Source organism: Prionailurus viverrinus, chromosome E2, assembly GCF_022837055.1.
Source record: "Prionailurus viverrinus isolate Anna chromosome E2, UM_Priviv_1.0, whole genome shotgun sequence".
Taxonomy (NCBI): domain Eukaryota; kingdom Metazoa; phylum Chordata; class Mammalia; order Carnivora; family Felidae; genus Prionailurus; species Prionailurus viverrinus.
This window is the reverse complement of record NC_062575.1, coordinates 14,501,915-14,519,380: the sequence shown is the minus strand read 5'-3', so window position 1 is coordinate 14,519,380 and position 17,466 is coordinate 14,501,915. Positions and strand designations below refer to the sequence as shown.

Here is a 17,466-nt window from a genome sequence, read left to right as displayed (position 1 = left end):
GATCGTGACCTGGCTGAAGTCAGACGCTTAACCAACTGCACCACCCAGGCGCCCCTAGAGCAACTAGTTGAAAGGTTGACTTTGGGTGAGGACAGTCCAGTACCTTAGCAGTTGGTGTTTTAGTGTTCCTTGTTCGTGGATTCTATGATATACTTTGCTGCCCGGTTTTATGCCAAACATTGATTAATAACCTTCATCAAAAAGAAAACTCACCAATTCAGCCCTGGAGAGCAACTTTGTGTCTTCTTTCCAGAGCTGCCAACCTGTGTCAGCAGGAATCAGAATAGAAATGGTACCCATCCATTGAAAACTAATGTCCCCTGACCTGAAATAGCACTTATACTGGTGACACCCTGTCTTCATTGTGAACAGAGGACTGACCTATGCTACTGGCTAGGGGAGGAGAATAAATGGTTATAAGGGGAAAGATGACATTGACAGAACCCTCTTCTGAAAGACATTTGCTTTTTTTTAAATATGAAATTTATTGTCAAATTGGTTTCCATACAACACTCAGTGCTCATTCCCGAAGGTGCCCTCCTCAATACCCATCACCCACCCTCCCCTCCCTCCCACCCCCCATCAACCCTCAGTTTGTTCTCAGTTTTTAAGAGTCTCTTATGCTTTGGCTCTCTCCCTCTCTAATCTTTTTTTTTTTTTTTTGAAAGAAGGAGAAAAATGGCACCAATTTATGTTTTAATTGTAAGCTGGGTCTCATAAATGAGTAAAACTATGTAGAGGGCTCCAAGGCCACTAATTTGGGAACAAGGGCCAACAGCTGAGATCATCTGGCCTAGAACTTCCTTATTTTCTCTTCTTGCTGCCCTTCTATTTGTCCTAACAACAGGTAGATAGGAACTCCAGGTCTGCAATCCCCATAAGAGTTGAAATGCCAAGTTATGTGCCCGCTTCTGTGTTCTGATGGTGTAAATTCTTCGCCTTCCAAAATCTGGGATCCAGGGAAGTTGGGGGAAGACTTAAGGATCTTGGTAGTAGACTTAACCATCAGGGAGGCTTTAACAGCAAGTAGCTAGCAGTTCACCACAACTGTTCCCTTTTACTCTTAGATTCAGAGCCAGATGACATTTCTCAGCCTTTTTTGAAGCTAAGGTGGCTGCCTGAGTTGTGTACAGGGGAAGTAGCAGAAGTGATGTGTGACACTTTCAGGGTTGGTACATAAAATCTCAGCATGTGACTCTCCCTCCTCTTTCTTCTCTTCTTGGTCAGCTGGATGTCATTATCTAGGGTGACTGAGATGCTTCAAGTTAAGCATGTTACAATAAAAGGGTTTCAATATCCTCTGCTCTGAAGAAGCATCTTGTTCTTTAGGTGTCTGTCCCTGAAGTGCCTTTACCCCAGCCTCTTCTGACTCACATTTTTGTTGTTTACATGGGAAAGCAAGAACATAATAGGTGTGTTTAAAAGTGACTTGCACACAGCTGAAGAAAGAATTAGTGAACTGGAAGATAGCTCAGAACAAATACAAAATGAAACACAAAGAGCAAAAGAATGAAAAATGCAGATGGGAGTCTGCAGAGACAGAGAGGACATATCAGAAAAGTCACATACATTCAAGGAAAAGAGAAAGAAAATGAGACAGAAACAATATTTAAACAGATAATAGCTGAGAAGTTTTCAGAAATAAGAGATACCAAACCACAGATTCTAGAAAAGTAGCAAATTCCAAGAAGGATATGCAAATAAACTAACTACATACCATACAGAGAACCTGCCCTACACACAATTAAACATAAAGAGAAAATCTTAAAAGCAGCCTGAAAAAACAGATAAATTACCATCAAGGAAGCACAATTTATGTTTTTAGATTAAATAAGCATTAGTCATTTTTTTATGACTTGACACCTTAACCAAAATCTTAACTTTGGAGCCTGATTGTACTATATGAGATTTTCTTCTAAAGGTGGGATGCAGGATTTGAAGGGCTGTTAAGTAAAGAGGGAGCTTCAGTTTATTCTATTTATCTCCAAGGGAGTGGACCAAATACCAATGTTGTGGAAGGTACAAAAAAAGTATATCTCCACTTTACATAAGGAAGAGATATGTAACAATTTGAGGTATTAAAATCTGGGGTAAGTTGCCTTAGATGAGAATTGGGTTTTCTAACATCAAAGGCAGATACATTAATTCATTTGTCATATATTTATTAAGCATCTACTATGTTCCGGGCATAGTTGCAGGTGCTGGGGATATATCAGTGAACACAAACAAGAACAAAAAACATAAACGTCCCTCCTATGGAGAGCATATATCCTAGTGCAAGGAGACAAACAAGCATGACAAATAAGTTAATTGTGCACTAAGTTAGAAGATGATAAGTGCTAAGGGAAAAAAACAGAACAGGGTAAAGGGGATCAGGAGTACTGAGGGAAGGTTTGAAATTAAAAATGTGATGTGCAGGGTAGGCTTTGTGGAAAGGTATCGTTTGGCCAAAGAAAGACTTTAGGGAGTAAAGAATGAGCTATGAGGGTCTATATGGTTAAAGGAAACAGATTAGTGGGCATCACTTCCAACTCTAGAATTTAGCCCTGTCATATATTTCAAAATAAGTTTGGAATTTTAGCAAACGAAATTCCATTGATTATTATGAAATAATATAAATCAAGATGACTTCCTACATTGTATTTGTTAATGAAAGCTGTTTATCCTCACTATAACATCATAGACACTTTGCACTTGAAAAACATTTGCTTTAAAAATTACAAGTTCCAGGAAGGATGTTGTACCTTCTGCTGGTATCTCAGAATTTGGAGATTAGAGCAGATAATTAGCATAAGCTTGTTAGAGAACTGGACTGTCATCTTGAGAAAGAGATGTAAAGAATCTTCACAGAGCATTCAAAAGTAGAATTGTAGGTTTGCTCTTCAAAATCACATTGCGTTTTGAAAAAAAGAAAAGCCAACAAACACCCAGCTGCTTTGATTCAAAAAAATAATGTTTGTCTCTGATGTTCAGTTCTGCAGTGCCAGTCATTTGAACTATAGAGGGCTTTGACATGTGCAGAATGAAAAGCCAAGAATATCTTCACTGTTAACTTGTACTCTTGTGTTGCAGGCACACAAAAAATCCCTTTGGACAATTGAACCCAATGAAGGCATGGTTCCCCCGGAAACTGATTTTCAGCTGACGCTGACAGCCAACCTGAATGACATACTGACATTCAAAGACACAGTTATTTTGAGCATAGAAAATAGCAACACCTACCGGATTCCTGTCCAGGCTTCAGGAGTTGGTTCCACCATTGTTTCAGATAAGCCCTTTGCTCCAGAGCTCAATTTGGGAGCACATTTCAGGTAGGGAAATACCCTGGACTGATTCTTCCAGATACTACGTCTGTTTCATAAACTGAGCATCACCTCTACTTTGAAAAATTACTTTCAGTAAATAGAACTAATGTCTTCAGCCCCCCTCCCTTTTCCCATCTTCACTTTACCCCCTCCAAATGGGTACATCAGCCACAAGAAGACCTTTCCTAGGCACAGTGTAGTTGCATTTTCCCAGCTGTGTCCCTCTACACCAGAGAAGACATTTATAGAAGTGCATTTTTCTTTCAAACATACAATGGCTTCTTTGTGACAAATTTAGTATCTCGATCATGATTCCTCCTTTTTAATTCCATCTGACACATTGCTAATTCCTCTCCATGACTGTGGAAAATACAGATATAACTTGGTGGTGACCTAAGTACAGTATAAGTAGGAAGGTTGAAAATTTATTGCAAACGTATATTATCTGGTATTGCAGAGCCAGTCATTTTGTTTTGTTTTGTTTTATGTCCTCTGCTCATCTCCCCACCAAAGCACCAACAACTGAGATGCTTGCAATTGGCTCCTCCTGAAAAGCTAGAGAATCTCAATGTTTAAATAAAAGGTGGTACAGTATAGATGTCTCTGAGCAGAACAGCCTAAATGTGTGTCTCTGAAAGTGTATGAGGTTTGAATGCTAACAGTGGAGGAGACATTTGGGGGGTTATTCATGGCTCCTCATCAGAGTCACATGGCTGCCACTCGTTGATTCTTGGGGCCAGTTGAATCTGGCCTGTCTGTGCAGTACTGTGAGCCGGTCTCAGAGGGGTGCTCCTGCCTTGTGGTGTAACAGGTCATGAAACCAAGATGGACACTGTGCTTCGAGAGGATGTACCTGACAAACCAGTTGGGAGCCCTCCCCGAAAGCCCATCCACACCTCCTTTCCTGTGCTCCATCTACAACACATGACACTTGATTGAAAATACATTAACCAGGAGGAATTAAGTAACAGGCAAGTCAGATAGTTGAATTGCACATGTTTTCAGACAAACATCCAATTACAGTTTGGGTGTCAACTGAATATAAAAATACTCCTCTCCACCCATCTGTTGGCCATAAGCTAGGGCATTTTTTCATTGCATACCATGCTTCTATTTCCAAATTTCTTTGTTAAGTGCACTCAAATATAATTATAGAAAACAATGTACTGCAAGCCAGATTTAATTACATGTTCTCCTTAGTCTACAAATAGTGTCAAATAGCCCCAAAGGATATTCTGACACTCGCCTAGAAATGGAGGGTTAGCTAATAGTTTCCTGTGAATGTAGAAGCAAACTGCAGCTTTTAGCTGCCAAGTTTTCCTCTGGCTAAGCTCTATAGTTATTCTTTTTGCCACAAAATCGTGATGCCAGCAATCTCCAGAAGAATGATCAAAAGCAGGGGTGGGCAAACTGCAGCCCACTGCCTTTTTCTATAAATAGAGTTTTATAGGAATACAGCCATGCCCATTCCTATACATACATTCTCTATGGCTTCTTTCACACTACAGTGGAGAGTTGAGTTGTTGTGACAGACCATGTGGCCCAAGAAGTCTTACATATTTATTATTCATCCCTTTATAGAAAAAGTTTGCCAAACTTTTGATCATAAGGGTCTGAAGAAATACCCATATGCCACCTTTTCTGACTACATATTTTTGGGCAACTCCCTTAAATTTTCAGAGCTTCTATTTCTTTATCTATAAAATGAGAGCAAACATACTTATTATTACCGTATTGCTGTGACAATTGAAATACGTACTGTGTACAAGTGACAGATACACTGCCTACAGTTTATATTATTTATATTATATATAATATATTATTTACACATATAATTTATATGTTTATATTGTTTATTATTATATTTATTATTTCCCCAAAGCCTGGACTTAGCCATGAAGTCAAACTACTCCAATAAGCATACTCTGTAAATACCTATTTAGATAGAAATGGCTACACCTGACAATTGGCAAATATTCCTTATTATTTATTTATTATTTATGCTTCAACTTACTTATTAGCATATGATGGTATTTCTAATGAGGAACAGAGGGGATGAAATCTCAAAGCCTAATAAGATTTTAAAAATAAAAAACAGTGCCAAGGTGAGTCTTCTCCCTGAAAAAAAAAAATTTAAATAAACTTATAAATCAGTTTTGTTTTAATTCCAAACAAAATCATGTTTGAACCAAGTCCAAGATCTCAGAAATCCCAGTGTCTTGCAAAGAGCCAGACAATCAAGAGGTTCTTAATAAATGTTCATGGAATAGATGAATGAATGAACAAATGACTTGATGAATGAAATAGCATTTTTAAAGTACTCCTCTGAGAACAATGACCAATCCAGGTGATGTTCTGGTCCATGGTACAGTGCCCTTGAGCTTTGGTCAGGCTTGGAGGATATGCTTGGCTTCTCTTCCAAGTTCCCTTCAAGTTGAGCTCATCACAAGAGATTTCACTCAGTCAGTAGAAATATACTCAATACAATTTGAAATATATTTCTCCTCCAGTAGGTATTTTACTTTCCTTTCACTCCTTAGAACATTTATCATAAATTAGAGTGATTTTTCCATATACTGTGTCTGTGTTTATATACCACTTCCCTGGTGGTGGAAACTCAGGGACCAAACCCAGGTACTGGACTCCAGTCTGTGGACTCCATAAGTAGATACTACCTCGTTCCTTTACTGTGGTAGCTCCTCATAGCATCATGATGTAGCATTCCTAAATTTTTAAAAATAAAGTGTATTTCATTACTTACCTTTTAAATACTTTACAGAGGAGAAAAATCCCAAGGGTGTGGAGCTGAACAGAACACCCCAAGTTGAGCCCTCTCAATTCCTGCCTCCTCTTTTGCAGCCTGGACACCTATTATTACCGCTTCAAGTTGACCAACAAGGGACGTCGGGTCCAACAGTTGTTCTGGATGAACGAAGATTTCCATCCACAGAACAAACTGAGCAAGAAGGGCCTGGCTAAGAAGGGACTTGCTAAGAGCCAGCCCCGACCCCAGCACTTCCAGGAGCCCGGGGCCCCACAGAACCCCGTGTTTCAGATCCACCCAGTCAGAATGGAGCTGTACCCAGACCAGACAATCGATGTGATACTTGAAGGCTATTCTGCTACTCCCAGGGTAAGAGGACAGCACCCTTAGAAGCCGTTTTTCTCCTATATAAATCTTTGCTGTATTTCTAAGGAGAGTCGCTTAACATTTATCTGAAGAAAAGATGCAGTTTTCTCAAGGTTTTCACACAGCACTGAGTTACCATGGCAGCACCTATTGCTTCCAAGATTCGGCTCTGCTCAGTTTTTTGTTTGTTTCTACAGCTACCATGATCCCAACCCTAAAATACCATTTAAAAAATTTTTTTTCAACGTTTTTATTTATTTTTTTGGGACAGAGAGAGACAGAGCATGAACGGGGGAGGGGCAGAGAGAGAGGGAGACACAGAATCGGAAACAGGCTCCAGGCTCCGAGCCATCAGCCCAGAGCCTGACGAGGGGCTCGAACTCACGGACCGCAAGATCGTGACCTGGCTGAAGTCGGACGCTTAACCGACTGCGCCACCCAGGCGCCCCCTAAAATACCATTTAAAGTAGGTTCTCATCCCCAGGGTCAGAGGGACATCCAGCATTCACCCAAAGCTAAACCTCCTCTTAACACATAGCAATATTAATTTCCTATTTATTCAAAAAGGATGTTTTTAGAGACACTCAGCTGCCTCTGCTCTCCAGGTATTGGGACATCCTTGGCCCCTTTCCTCTCAACCTGACACAACAGCTTCCTATTTACAACCATCATCTTCTTATGTATCAACTAAAAAGCTGAGTTACCTTTAGCAACTTGGATGTCCTGCTCATATTTATATTATCAACATTCTGCTTTAAACATTTAAGCAGCTCCAAAACGTGTGCCTATTTATTCCTATTCCCTCATGGAAATTGGAAACCATCAAAAGCACAAAAGAAACTTCCCAAATCACTTACGAGCCTCTTCTACCTCACTAGTGCAGACTTTATGGATGAGAAATGATCATCCTTGAGCTCCTGCTGGGGTCACTGAATTAGGAGGTAGTACTAGATTTTTCCTCATGAGATAGGAAACAATGGGAAATTTGTCCCAGTTGACAAGATGGGAAAGCTCGCCCACAGCGTAGGTCCTCTAGGGTGGCAGGTTCACTTGACTTCATTTGCATTGATTCTTCACAGCACAAGTTCAGGTAAAACCCATCCTCGGTGCAAAAACAAAAACGTCATTTCCCATCATGGGAGTGCATCATGTGCTCTTTCTTTCTGTCATTCGGGGATTCAGCCAACTTTTACTGAGTGTATACCACAGGACAAATACTGTGCTAGGCAGTAAGGATGCAAAGATGGATAGAATGCAGCCCCTCAACTCAAGACACTGACAGGCTGTCCCAGGAACACATCTACAATGTTGTTACCAGGAGCTGATCATATTTTTAAAGGCATTAAATCTGAGAAGCTGGGATTCTAAGTTCAGTTTAAGATTTGCTAAATGCTTCCCTGAATGTTCTTCTATGTGGTAGTACATAACTGAGAAGAGACTTGAATTCATTAACACCCAAAACCCGAATACTCTTCAGTGTAAGCTATTCTGGTATAATGTCACTCTAGGTCCTTTCTACTTTATAAAAATCTGGGCCTCTTGGATCCAAAGAAGTATTGGTTTCTGTAGCACAATTTTTATTTTTTTAAGGCTTTTAATAGCTTGTTTGTTTGTTTATTTTAATAATGATTTCAGGAATAAGATTTAGTGATTCATCACTTACATATAACACCCAGTGCTCATCCCAACAAGTGTCCCCTTAATACCCAACATCCATTTAACCCTTCCCCCCACCTAACACCCTGCCAGCAACCTTCAGTTTGTTCTCTGTATTTAAGAGTCTCTTATGGTTTGTCTCCCTCTCTGTTTTTATGTTACTTTTGCTTTCCTTTCCTTATGTTCATTTGTTTTGTATCTTAAATTCCACATATGAGTGAAATCAGATGATAGTTGTTTTTGTCTGACTGACTTATTTCGCTTAGCATGATATACGCTAGTTGCATCCATGTTGTTGCAAATGGCAAGATTTCATTCTTTTTGATCGCCAAGTAGTATTCCATTGTATGTATGTATACACCACATCTTTACCCATTTCTCAGCTGATGGACATTTGGGCTCTTTCCATACTTTGGCCATCGTCAATAAGGCTGCTATAAACATTGGGGTGCATGCACCCCTTTGAATCAGCACTCCTGTATCCTTTGGATAAATACCTAGTAATGCAACTTCTGAGTTGTAGGGTAGTTCTATTTTTAATTTTTTGAGGAACCTCCATACTTTTTTCCAGAGTAGCTGCACCAGCTTGCATTCCCACCAGCAGTGCAAAAGGGCTCCTCTTTCTCCACATGCTCACCAGCATCTGTTGTTGCCTGAGTTGTTAACATTAGCCATTCTAACAGGTGTGAGGTGGTATCTCATTGTGATTTTTATTTGTATTTCTCTGATGATGAGTGATGTGAGCATTTTTTCATGTGTCTGTTAGCTATCTGCTTGTCTTCTTTCGAAAAGTGTCTATTCATGTCTTTTGCCCATTTCTTCACTGGATTATTTGTTTTTTGAGTGTTGAGTTTGATAAGTTCTTTATAGATTTTGGATGCTAACCCTTTATCTAATGTCATTTGCAAATATCTTCTCCCATTCTGTCAGTTGCCTTTTAGTTTTGCTGATTCTTTCCTTCACTGTGCAGAAGCTTTTTATTTTGATGAGGTCCCAATCATTCATTTTTGCTTTTGTTTCCTTTGCCTCCAGAGACATATCAAGTAAGAAGTTGCTGCAGCCAAGGTCATAGAGGTTGTTGCCTGTTTTCTCCTCTAGGATTTTGATGGCTTCCTATCTTACGTTTAGGTCTTTCATTCATTTTGAATTTATTTTTGAGTATGGTGTAAGAAAGTGGTCCAGGTTCATTTTTATGCATGTCACTGCCCAGTTTTCCCAACACCATTTGCTGAAGAGACTTTTTTCCATTGGATATTCTTTCCTGCATTGTCAAAGATTAGTTGGCCATACGTTTGTGGGTCAGTTTCTGGGTTCTCTATTCTATTCCATTGGTTTATGTGTCTGTTTTGTAATACAGCTTAAAATCCAGAATGGTGATGCCTCCAACTTTGCTTTTCTTTTTCAGGATTGCTTTGGCTATTCGGGGTCTTTTCTGGTCTGTACAAATGTTAGGATTGTTTGTTCTAACTCTGCAAAGAATGCTGGTGTTATTTTGATAGTGATTGCATTGAATATGTAGATTGCTTTGGGTAATATCGACATTTTAACAATATTTGTTTTTCCAATCCATGAGCATGGAATGTTTTTCCATTTTTGTGTGTGTGTCTTCTTCAACTTCTCACATAAGCTTTCTATAGTTTTCATTGTATAGATTTTTCACCTCTTTGGTTAGGTTTATTCCTAGGTATTTCATCGTTTTTGGTGCACTTGTAAAAGGGATCGATTTCTTGATTTCTCTTTCTGCTGTTTCATTATTGGTGTATAGAAATGCAACTGATTTCAGTACATTTATTTTATACCCTGTGACTGTTGAATTCATGGATTAGTTCTAGCAATTTTTTTGGTGGAGTCTTTTGGGTTTTCCACACAGAGTATCATGTCATCTGTGAAGAGTGGAAGTTTGACTTCTTCCTTTCCAATTTGGATGCCTTTTCTTTGTGTTGTCTGATTTCTGAGCCTAGGACTTCCAATACTATATTGAACAACAGTGGTGAGAGTGGACATTCTTGTCGTGTTCCTGACCTTAGAGGGAAAGCTCTCAGTTTTTCCCCATTGAGGATGATATTAGTGGTGGGTCTTTCATATGTGGCTTTTATGATCTTGAGGTATGATTCTTCTATCCCTATTTTCATGAGGGTTTTTATCAAGAGGGATGCTGTATATTGTCAAACACTTTCTCTGCATCTATTGAGAGGATCATGTGGTTCTTATCCTTTCTTTTATTACTGTGATGTATCACATTGATTGATTTGCTGGTGTTTCATTGAGGATTTTTGCATCCATGTTCAACAGGGATACTGGCCTGTAACTCTTTTTAGTGGGGTCTTTTTGTCTAGTTTTGGAATCAGGGTAATGCTGGCCCCAGAGATTGAGGTTGGAAGTATTTATTCCATTTCTTTTTTTGGAACAGCTTCAAAATAATAGGTGTTAACTCTTATTTAAATGTTTGGTAGAATTCCCCTGGAAAGCCATCCGGCCTTGGACTCCTTTTGTTGGGAGAATCTACAGCATGATTTTTAAACATTCAAGCATGAAAGGAAAAATTTTTCTAGCCATAGTTCCTGCCTAGCTTGATAAGAAATCATGTATCTACCCGAACCATAAGCCCAGTAAGGATTTTACCTGCTTTGTCTGCCTTGTCTGTTTTGTATGTTCAGTCCCTAGCAGTTCTGATGCATGATACATTTTCCTGTAATATATATGTATATATAGGTTGAACTGAATGTAAATTGATTGTGTCCTTGGGAGCAGTCAGAAACAAACACATCCAGGACATATTCAACCAATCAGACTTTAATTGTGTGACAGAGAGCAATCCCTGAAATGCACTATTTGGAAAAATGTGCTCTTTCCTGGTGTCACCAGGCAGGTAGTTGAGAATCAGCTTGTTGATTTTGAGAATTAAGTTTTCTGAGCTATGGATATTCTACAAGTGCTGATGTGTCTCGTCTACAGATAGTCAAAGAAAAGCTGGTGTGCCATGCCATCATCGGGGCACAGAAGGGGAAGAGCTTGCTGATGACTGTGAATATCATCTGTGAGTTTATAGCGCCACTTACCCAGCTCTCCACCAAACAGCTCATATACCGACTGGAGAAGGTCAGTGCTGCCTGGGGCGGGTGCACTAAGTAGGGGTCAGCACGTTCACATTTTCATTTTGGAAGCTAAATTAATGGGAAGCCTGTTATACCTGCACCCAGTGAATGTTTTCTAAGCTTCAGAGACCAATACACATTTAACTAAAACTTCTGAATCTAAACCTACATTCCTTTGAAATGTGAGTTGTTATGGAAATTCTGCTTGCCTCGTTCCTGATATATAAGACCAAGTAAATGAAGGCGTATTCCAGTGCACTGAAAATGCATTTTAGTTGATCCTTTTATTCTAACTAGGTGAAATAAACATCTCAGTATAGAAAAGGTTAGAGTAGGATTATTGATAATTATAATAATCAGTAAGAAAAGCTACCATTTACTGATTGGTAGGCACTGGCATCAGGCCATGTTCCTCAACTACATTTTCCCAGTTGTTTCCTCACAACAATCTATGCAATGGGTTCTATTATCATTCCGTCATACATGTAAGGGAACAGAGATGCAAGTTAAGCTGTTATGCGGTCACCTAACACTGCTTGAGGATAATCAACCTAAACTCTTTGATTCATACTCTTTAATTTATACGGCTATAAATGCCCATGACTTTATAGAACTATTAAGGACAAGCACTAAATGGAGGAGGCATAGGACAGGGGAAATGAAGAATGGCTGCTGCTCAGGGCAGGGGGGTCAGGATGGCGAAGAGGTGGAAGGAGACATCACAGCAGGACTGGACGTACTCCTCGGCAGACTTCCATCCTAGAATTATGTACCATTCAAAATAGATAGGTAGAGAATGCCTCTTCTGAGTTGAGGACTGCATTGGTGCTGGAAATCTGGTGAACCAGCCTGACATCGTCAAAGCTAAGTGACTGGTCAGGGTTATAGACCATAAACAAATTTTTACAATTTAGTTGTTTAAGATTCAATTCTAAACAGTGTTATGAAGATAAGGTATAAGGCACTACGAGAACATGTTTTGGAGACATGGCCATATTTGTACATGTGGTCCTAGGTGGCTCTGTCAGCAAGTGCCTAGACTTGAGACTTGAAGGAGAAATAGAAGTTAGTATGGTGATAAGGGACGAGCAGAGAATCAATAGGCAGAGGGAACTGCACATGTGAAGGGCCCAAGTTAGGAAAGAGCTTGGTGAATATATACAACTGAAAGGCCACTTTAGAGAACGTGCCCAGAATGACATGAGGTCCATCTAGAGAAATGGGCAGAGGCCAAAGGAATTTGACATGGCTGGGAGGTATGTTCTGGACTTTGGGTTTTGTTCTGGGTGACCATTGGAGGGCTTTAGGGAGGGAGGGGAGTGACATGGTCAGATTTATTCAATGAAACAGTCATGCTGGCTGCTGAGTGGAGTATTTATCAAGGCCTACCATGTCCTAGGCACTGTGTTGAGTGCTAGGGATATAGCAGTGAGACTAGACCCACCCGGATGAACCTCATGCCAACTGGGAAAACTGGGTATTAAGTAAGCCATTGTTCCATAGTGTGGGATGTACATAATCCAAGCTAAGTCCTGACATGGTGTTGTACAAATGGGCTATGTCTGGCAGCGCCTAACCGATCATGGGGCAATCAACCAGGATTCCTTTCACTACTTGGAGGCTTGCAGGAGAATGTTCAAGACCATTTATTCTGTTAGTGGATTTCATTATATTTTGTTAATATTAAATAAATATCTATTGAGCACCCACCATGGATAAAGTGCTCTGTTAGGATATGAGTAAGGGAGCTTATAATCAAGTAAGGGAGGTGAGATGTACAAGTTTACTTCAAACCAACAGATAATTTTGAGCACTTACATTATATTAGGCCGCCAAGGCAAGGCAAAACCCTGGCTTAATGGACTAGTGCAGAAAGCAGACACTGAAGAAGTAGAATAAGGGTTTCAGCTACAGGATGATAAACCAGCTGAAACAAGCTCCATGAGACATATAACAAGAAAATACTACAGGAGTTTCTGCCAGAGTTACTAAGTTTTCATTACTGTTTTAAATTCTTCCTTTTTTAAGTAATCAGGAAAGATATTTATTGGCAACAGCTGCACCAAATTTGGTGGCATCATGTTTCCTCTAAATTCCGCTATTCAGAGAAAATTCAGTAAGTATTTATTGAATAGCTATTCTTTGCAAGACATTACAGTGTATGTTAAATATGCAGCCCGGTTTCTTATTAGATTTTTTTCTAAGCCTATAAACACCCATAAAAATGTGTGTATAGTGTTCCTTCTTTTTTATATCCTTAAGCCTTGGGTTGTTTTCTTTTTAACATATTCTTGTTTACATCTCTGAGTTTATCACTAAAATAAAAGAGCAAATATTTTATATATGGCAGCAACTTATCGAATTAAAAAACAAATTGTCAGAACTCCGTGTTTGTTTTTGCCCTTCTCTCCTTCCCCCCCCCCAAATATTATAATTGTGAAATCTGTCCAACTAGTATATTTTTCATTGTTTATTTCCTGCTCATATTTAAGCCACACCAGGGACAATGAAGAAATGCAACTTTATTAAACCAGTATGCACAAGAGGCCTGTTGGTGTTGGTGTTCAGATTTAATTACATAACACCAAATTATCTGTCCTGTCTCATTTGGGGCTCAAGGCAGCATATATGAGTTAGTACATTAGACTATAATGATACCAGCCCTACCTATGGGAAGAATTTTTCTATAACCATTTCCTCAGATTTGATCTACTTTATAACTGTGATGCCATTCCTAAGGCACACAGATGAAATCACATCTCTGGGGAATTGAAAAGGTCAACTGAAAGTAGCAGCCAGTTTGCTTCATGAAGTCCACCAGCAAAACCTGTCTCTTGATATTTGGGGAGACAAACAACCCAGAGAGAAGGGGTCATTTTAAAATAGAACGGCTCTGTGTGCATCGACTCCTCCTCATCTCTAACCTCTAAGTGGCCTCTTGCCAAAACCAACCGACTATGGCTTCTTCACTTCAATGCTTTCTGCAGTGACACAGAGGCCTGGGGGAAGGTCACTGAGTGGACAGCTTTGTATGGCCCAAAAGTGCTGCTTCATCCCTCTCACAAAATGTAGTATATCATCATCTGCAAATACAAGGTGAATTCGGTGCCTGTATTGCCATGTTAGAGGGAGGGAAACAATGCCTGGCATCTCATGGTAAGTGCCAGACTGAGCCCCTCAGAGAACTCTGGGAGTGCGTAGGGGTCTCGAACAGTGCAGCCGAGGCAGGATGCTTGAGCTAACTGTTATGGACTGAATGTTTGTGTCTTCCCCAAATTCACATGTTGAAGTCCTAATCCCCAGTGTGATGATGTTGAAGGTAAGGCCTTTGGGAGGATGATTAGGTCATGAAGGTAGAGACCTCAAGAATGGGATTAGGGCAACTGGGTGACTCAGTCAGTTAAGCGTCCAACTGCGGCTCAGGTCATGATCTCATGGTTCATGAGTTCGAGCCCCGCATCGGGCTCGGTGCTGACAGCTCGGAGCCTGGAGACTGCTTTGGATTGTCTCTCCCTCTCTCGCTGCCCCTCCCCTGCTTGTGCTCTGTCTCTGTCTCTCAAAAATAAATAAACATTAAAAAAAAATTTTCAAAAAGAATGGGATTAGTGCCCTGAAAAATAGAGACAAGAGAGATCATCTCCTTCTCAGCCATGCAAGGACATAGTGAGAAGATAGCTATCTAAAGCCAGACACCGGATCTTCTGGCACCTTGATCTTGGACTTCCCAACCTCCAGAACTCTGAAACATCTGTTATTGAAGCCACCCAGTCTATGATATTTGTTATAGCAGCCCAAGCCAACAAAGACACAATGGGCACTGGTTACCTAAGCACCTCAGAGCCAGGGGAGCCAGGAACCACAGGAGAAGGAAGATTGTGTTGAACAAAGAAGCAGAGACAGAGTCAGACCAAAATATAGAATCAGAATGATTTAACTGAAATTGGAACAGCAAATCAAAACCATGAGGCCTGGGGAAAACAGGCCAGAGTTGTGGAAGAGCCAGGGAATGATTGGAGGGAGTCTATTGTTGGAAGCCACAGATTGAGGCTTCTGTTGCCTCCTGCTGTTATTAAAAGACCCCCTTTCCAAAGCACATAAGAAATGATGTGGACTCCAACATTAGAATGAGAAAAATTCAGTCTGACCAGAAATTTTCAGGTTAAGATCCATTGCTCATGCTTTCTTCAGTTGAAGAATGAAATTTGATGTATCTAAGAAAGTGCAAAGATGCTTCTACATCAACGATCCCAGTGTTATTGGGAAAAATTTACAGAAATAGTTATGAGCATTTTGTCAACATAACAATATATTACAAATGTATATATTTTTGCAAATTGGATATTTTGAGCATAGAAAAAATATAAGGAAAATAATGTTTTGTTCATTATAATGATGCATGGGTTCTTCCATTAGATATCACTAATTATTAGACTTTGTTTTATGACACTGGAAACTTCTATAGTAATAGTACTATCCAGAGGCATGGCACGTATAGGTGTTCTTAACCTGGCCACAAGAGAGTAAGAAGTCTAATCTTTGTTTTCTGGCTTATGTAGGATCACTTTTCAATAGTCCACCATAAATTGTGAATGAATTATCTAAGTCTGTACAAGGATGGGGGAAGACAGTGAAAGAGAGACAGAGAGCAAGGAGGGGTGGGGAATGCTAATTCTGTTGTTAACACTGATGATGAGACTTTGGTTGCTAAAGGCTTACATGTTTATCATAACTTGGTTTCTTCTTTTTCCCTTTGTGCAGAAACCAAACACTGTCCTGGAACCTGATTACCAGCCGTTGGTCATGAAGAACATTTCCACCCTGCCAGTGAATGTGTTGCTCTCCACAAGCAGACCCTTCTGTATCTGCGAGACTGATAAATCTCCACTGCCATTAACTCCTGAGGTAAGTTGACAGAGTGCTGTCTTAACAAGCTCCTAGGAGAGTTGTGTGTGTGACAAAGGAAGAGAATAATGTCAGCATGCTACCTAATTTCAGTGCAGACAGGTAGGAAGAATTTAAGAAACAAAGAGGAAAGAATAAAGAAGATTTATATGTCATAAATTCCAATATAACTCAACTATTTTTTAATTTTGTTAAATATTTATATGTGTGAGAGAGAGAGAGAGAGGGAACGAGCGAAGAAGGGGCAGAGAGAGAAGGAGACAGAATCTGAAGCAGGCTCCAGGCTCTGAGCTGTCAGCACAGAGCCCAGTAGGGGGCTCAAACTCACAAGTGGTGAGATCATGACCTGAGCCGAAATCAGACGCTTAACCGAATGAGCCACCCAGTCGCCCCTCCACTATGATTTTTTTTAATGTTTGTTTATTTATTTATTTATTTATTTATTTATTTATTTATTTATTTTTGAGAGAGAGAAAGGGAGAGAGATTATGGGGGAGAGGGAGAGGCTGAGAGAAAGGGAGACAGAGAATCCCAAGCGGGCTCCATTGCTGTCAGTGCAGAGCCCAGTGTGGGGCTCAAATTCAGGAACCTTGAGATCATGACCTGAGCTGAAATCAAGAGTCAGACTCTTAACTGACTGATCCACCCAGGTGTCCCTCACCCAAGTGTTATTAATGGTGTAGGAACTTCAGCTCATTATGATAACCCTTCATTCTTGCCCATTGTAATCTTTAGAAAACAGTGACTTCCCACTAATGATAATAGAAACCTATTGATTCTACTTTTCTAAAGCAAAGTTCCATACTCTAGGCAACAAGGAAATGGCTCAAACCCAGTCCCTAAACCAGAGAGCCCATCTCCAGATACTAAGAAATCTGAACTGGGCTGGGGGAGGAGGCTGTGAGCTATTGAGCCTCCCCAGTCTGACGCAGGATGCAGTGTTCTCTAAACATCCCTACAAGATCACCGTTGTGCAGGGCGCCTGGGTGGCTCAGTCAGTTGAGTGTCCAACTCTTAATTTCAGTTCAGGTCATGATCTCACAGTTCATGGGATAGAGCCCTATGCTGTTAGCATTCTCTCTTTTCTTTGGATTCTCTCTTTCCCTCTTCCTGTCTCCCTCTCTGCTCCTCTCTTAGTTGCACTCTCTCTTTCTCTCTCAAAATAAACAAATATACTTTAAAAAAAAAAAAAAGATCACCCCTGCGATCCTTTGCGGAACATGCGGACATTGGTGGGAACGGCGGGGCCATGCGGCCAGTGGCACTGCAGAGCTGTAGAGAAGGAGTGAGGGAGAAACCAGATCCATACACCACTGTGGTCAGCCTCACAATCTGGGGAGACAGCTAATGAAGAAGAGGTAAAAAGGAGGAAGGGAGG

General features: G+C 40.3%; 1 protein-coding gene across 5 annotated transcripts in view; it reads left to right on the top strand.

Annotated features, from left to right (window-relative positions):
- The window catches only part of HYDIN (HYDIN axonemal central pair apparatus protein), a 429,838-nt gene that overhangs the window by 251,312 nt on the left and 161,060 nt on the right, over positions 1-17,466 (top strand). For all 5 annotated transcript variants that reach the window (XM_047836101.1, XM_047836099.1, XM_047836098.1 and 2 more), the window contains 4 exons: positions 3,073-3,311; positions 6,165-6,438; positions 11,047-11,190; positions 15,945-16,088. In XM_047836101.1, coding sequence (XP_047692057.1) covers positions 3,073-3,311; positions 6,165-6,438; positions 11,047-11,190; positions 15,945-16,088 — 801 coding nt within the window. The remainder of the gene's footprint in view (positions 1-3,072; positions 3,312-6,164; positions 6,439-11,046; positions 11,191-15,944; positions 16,089-17,466) is intronic.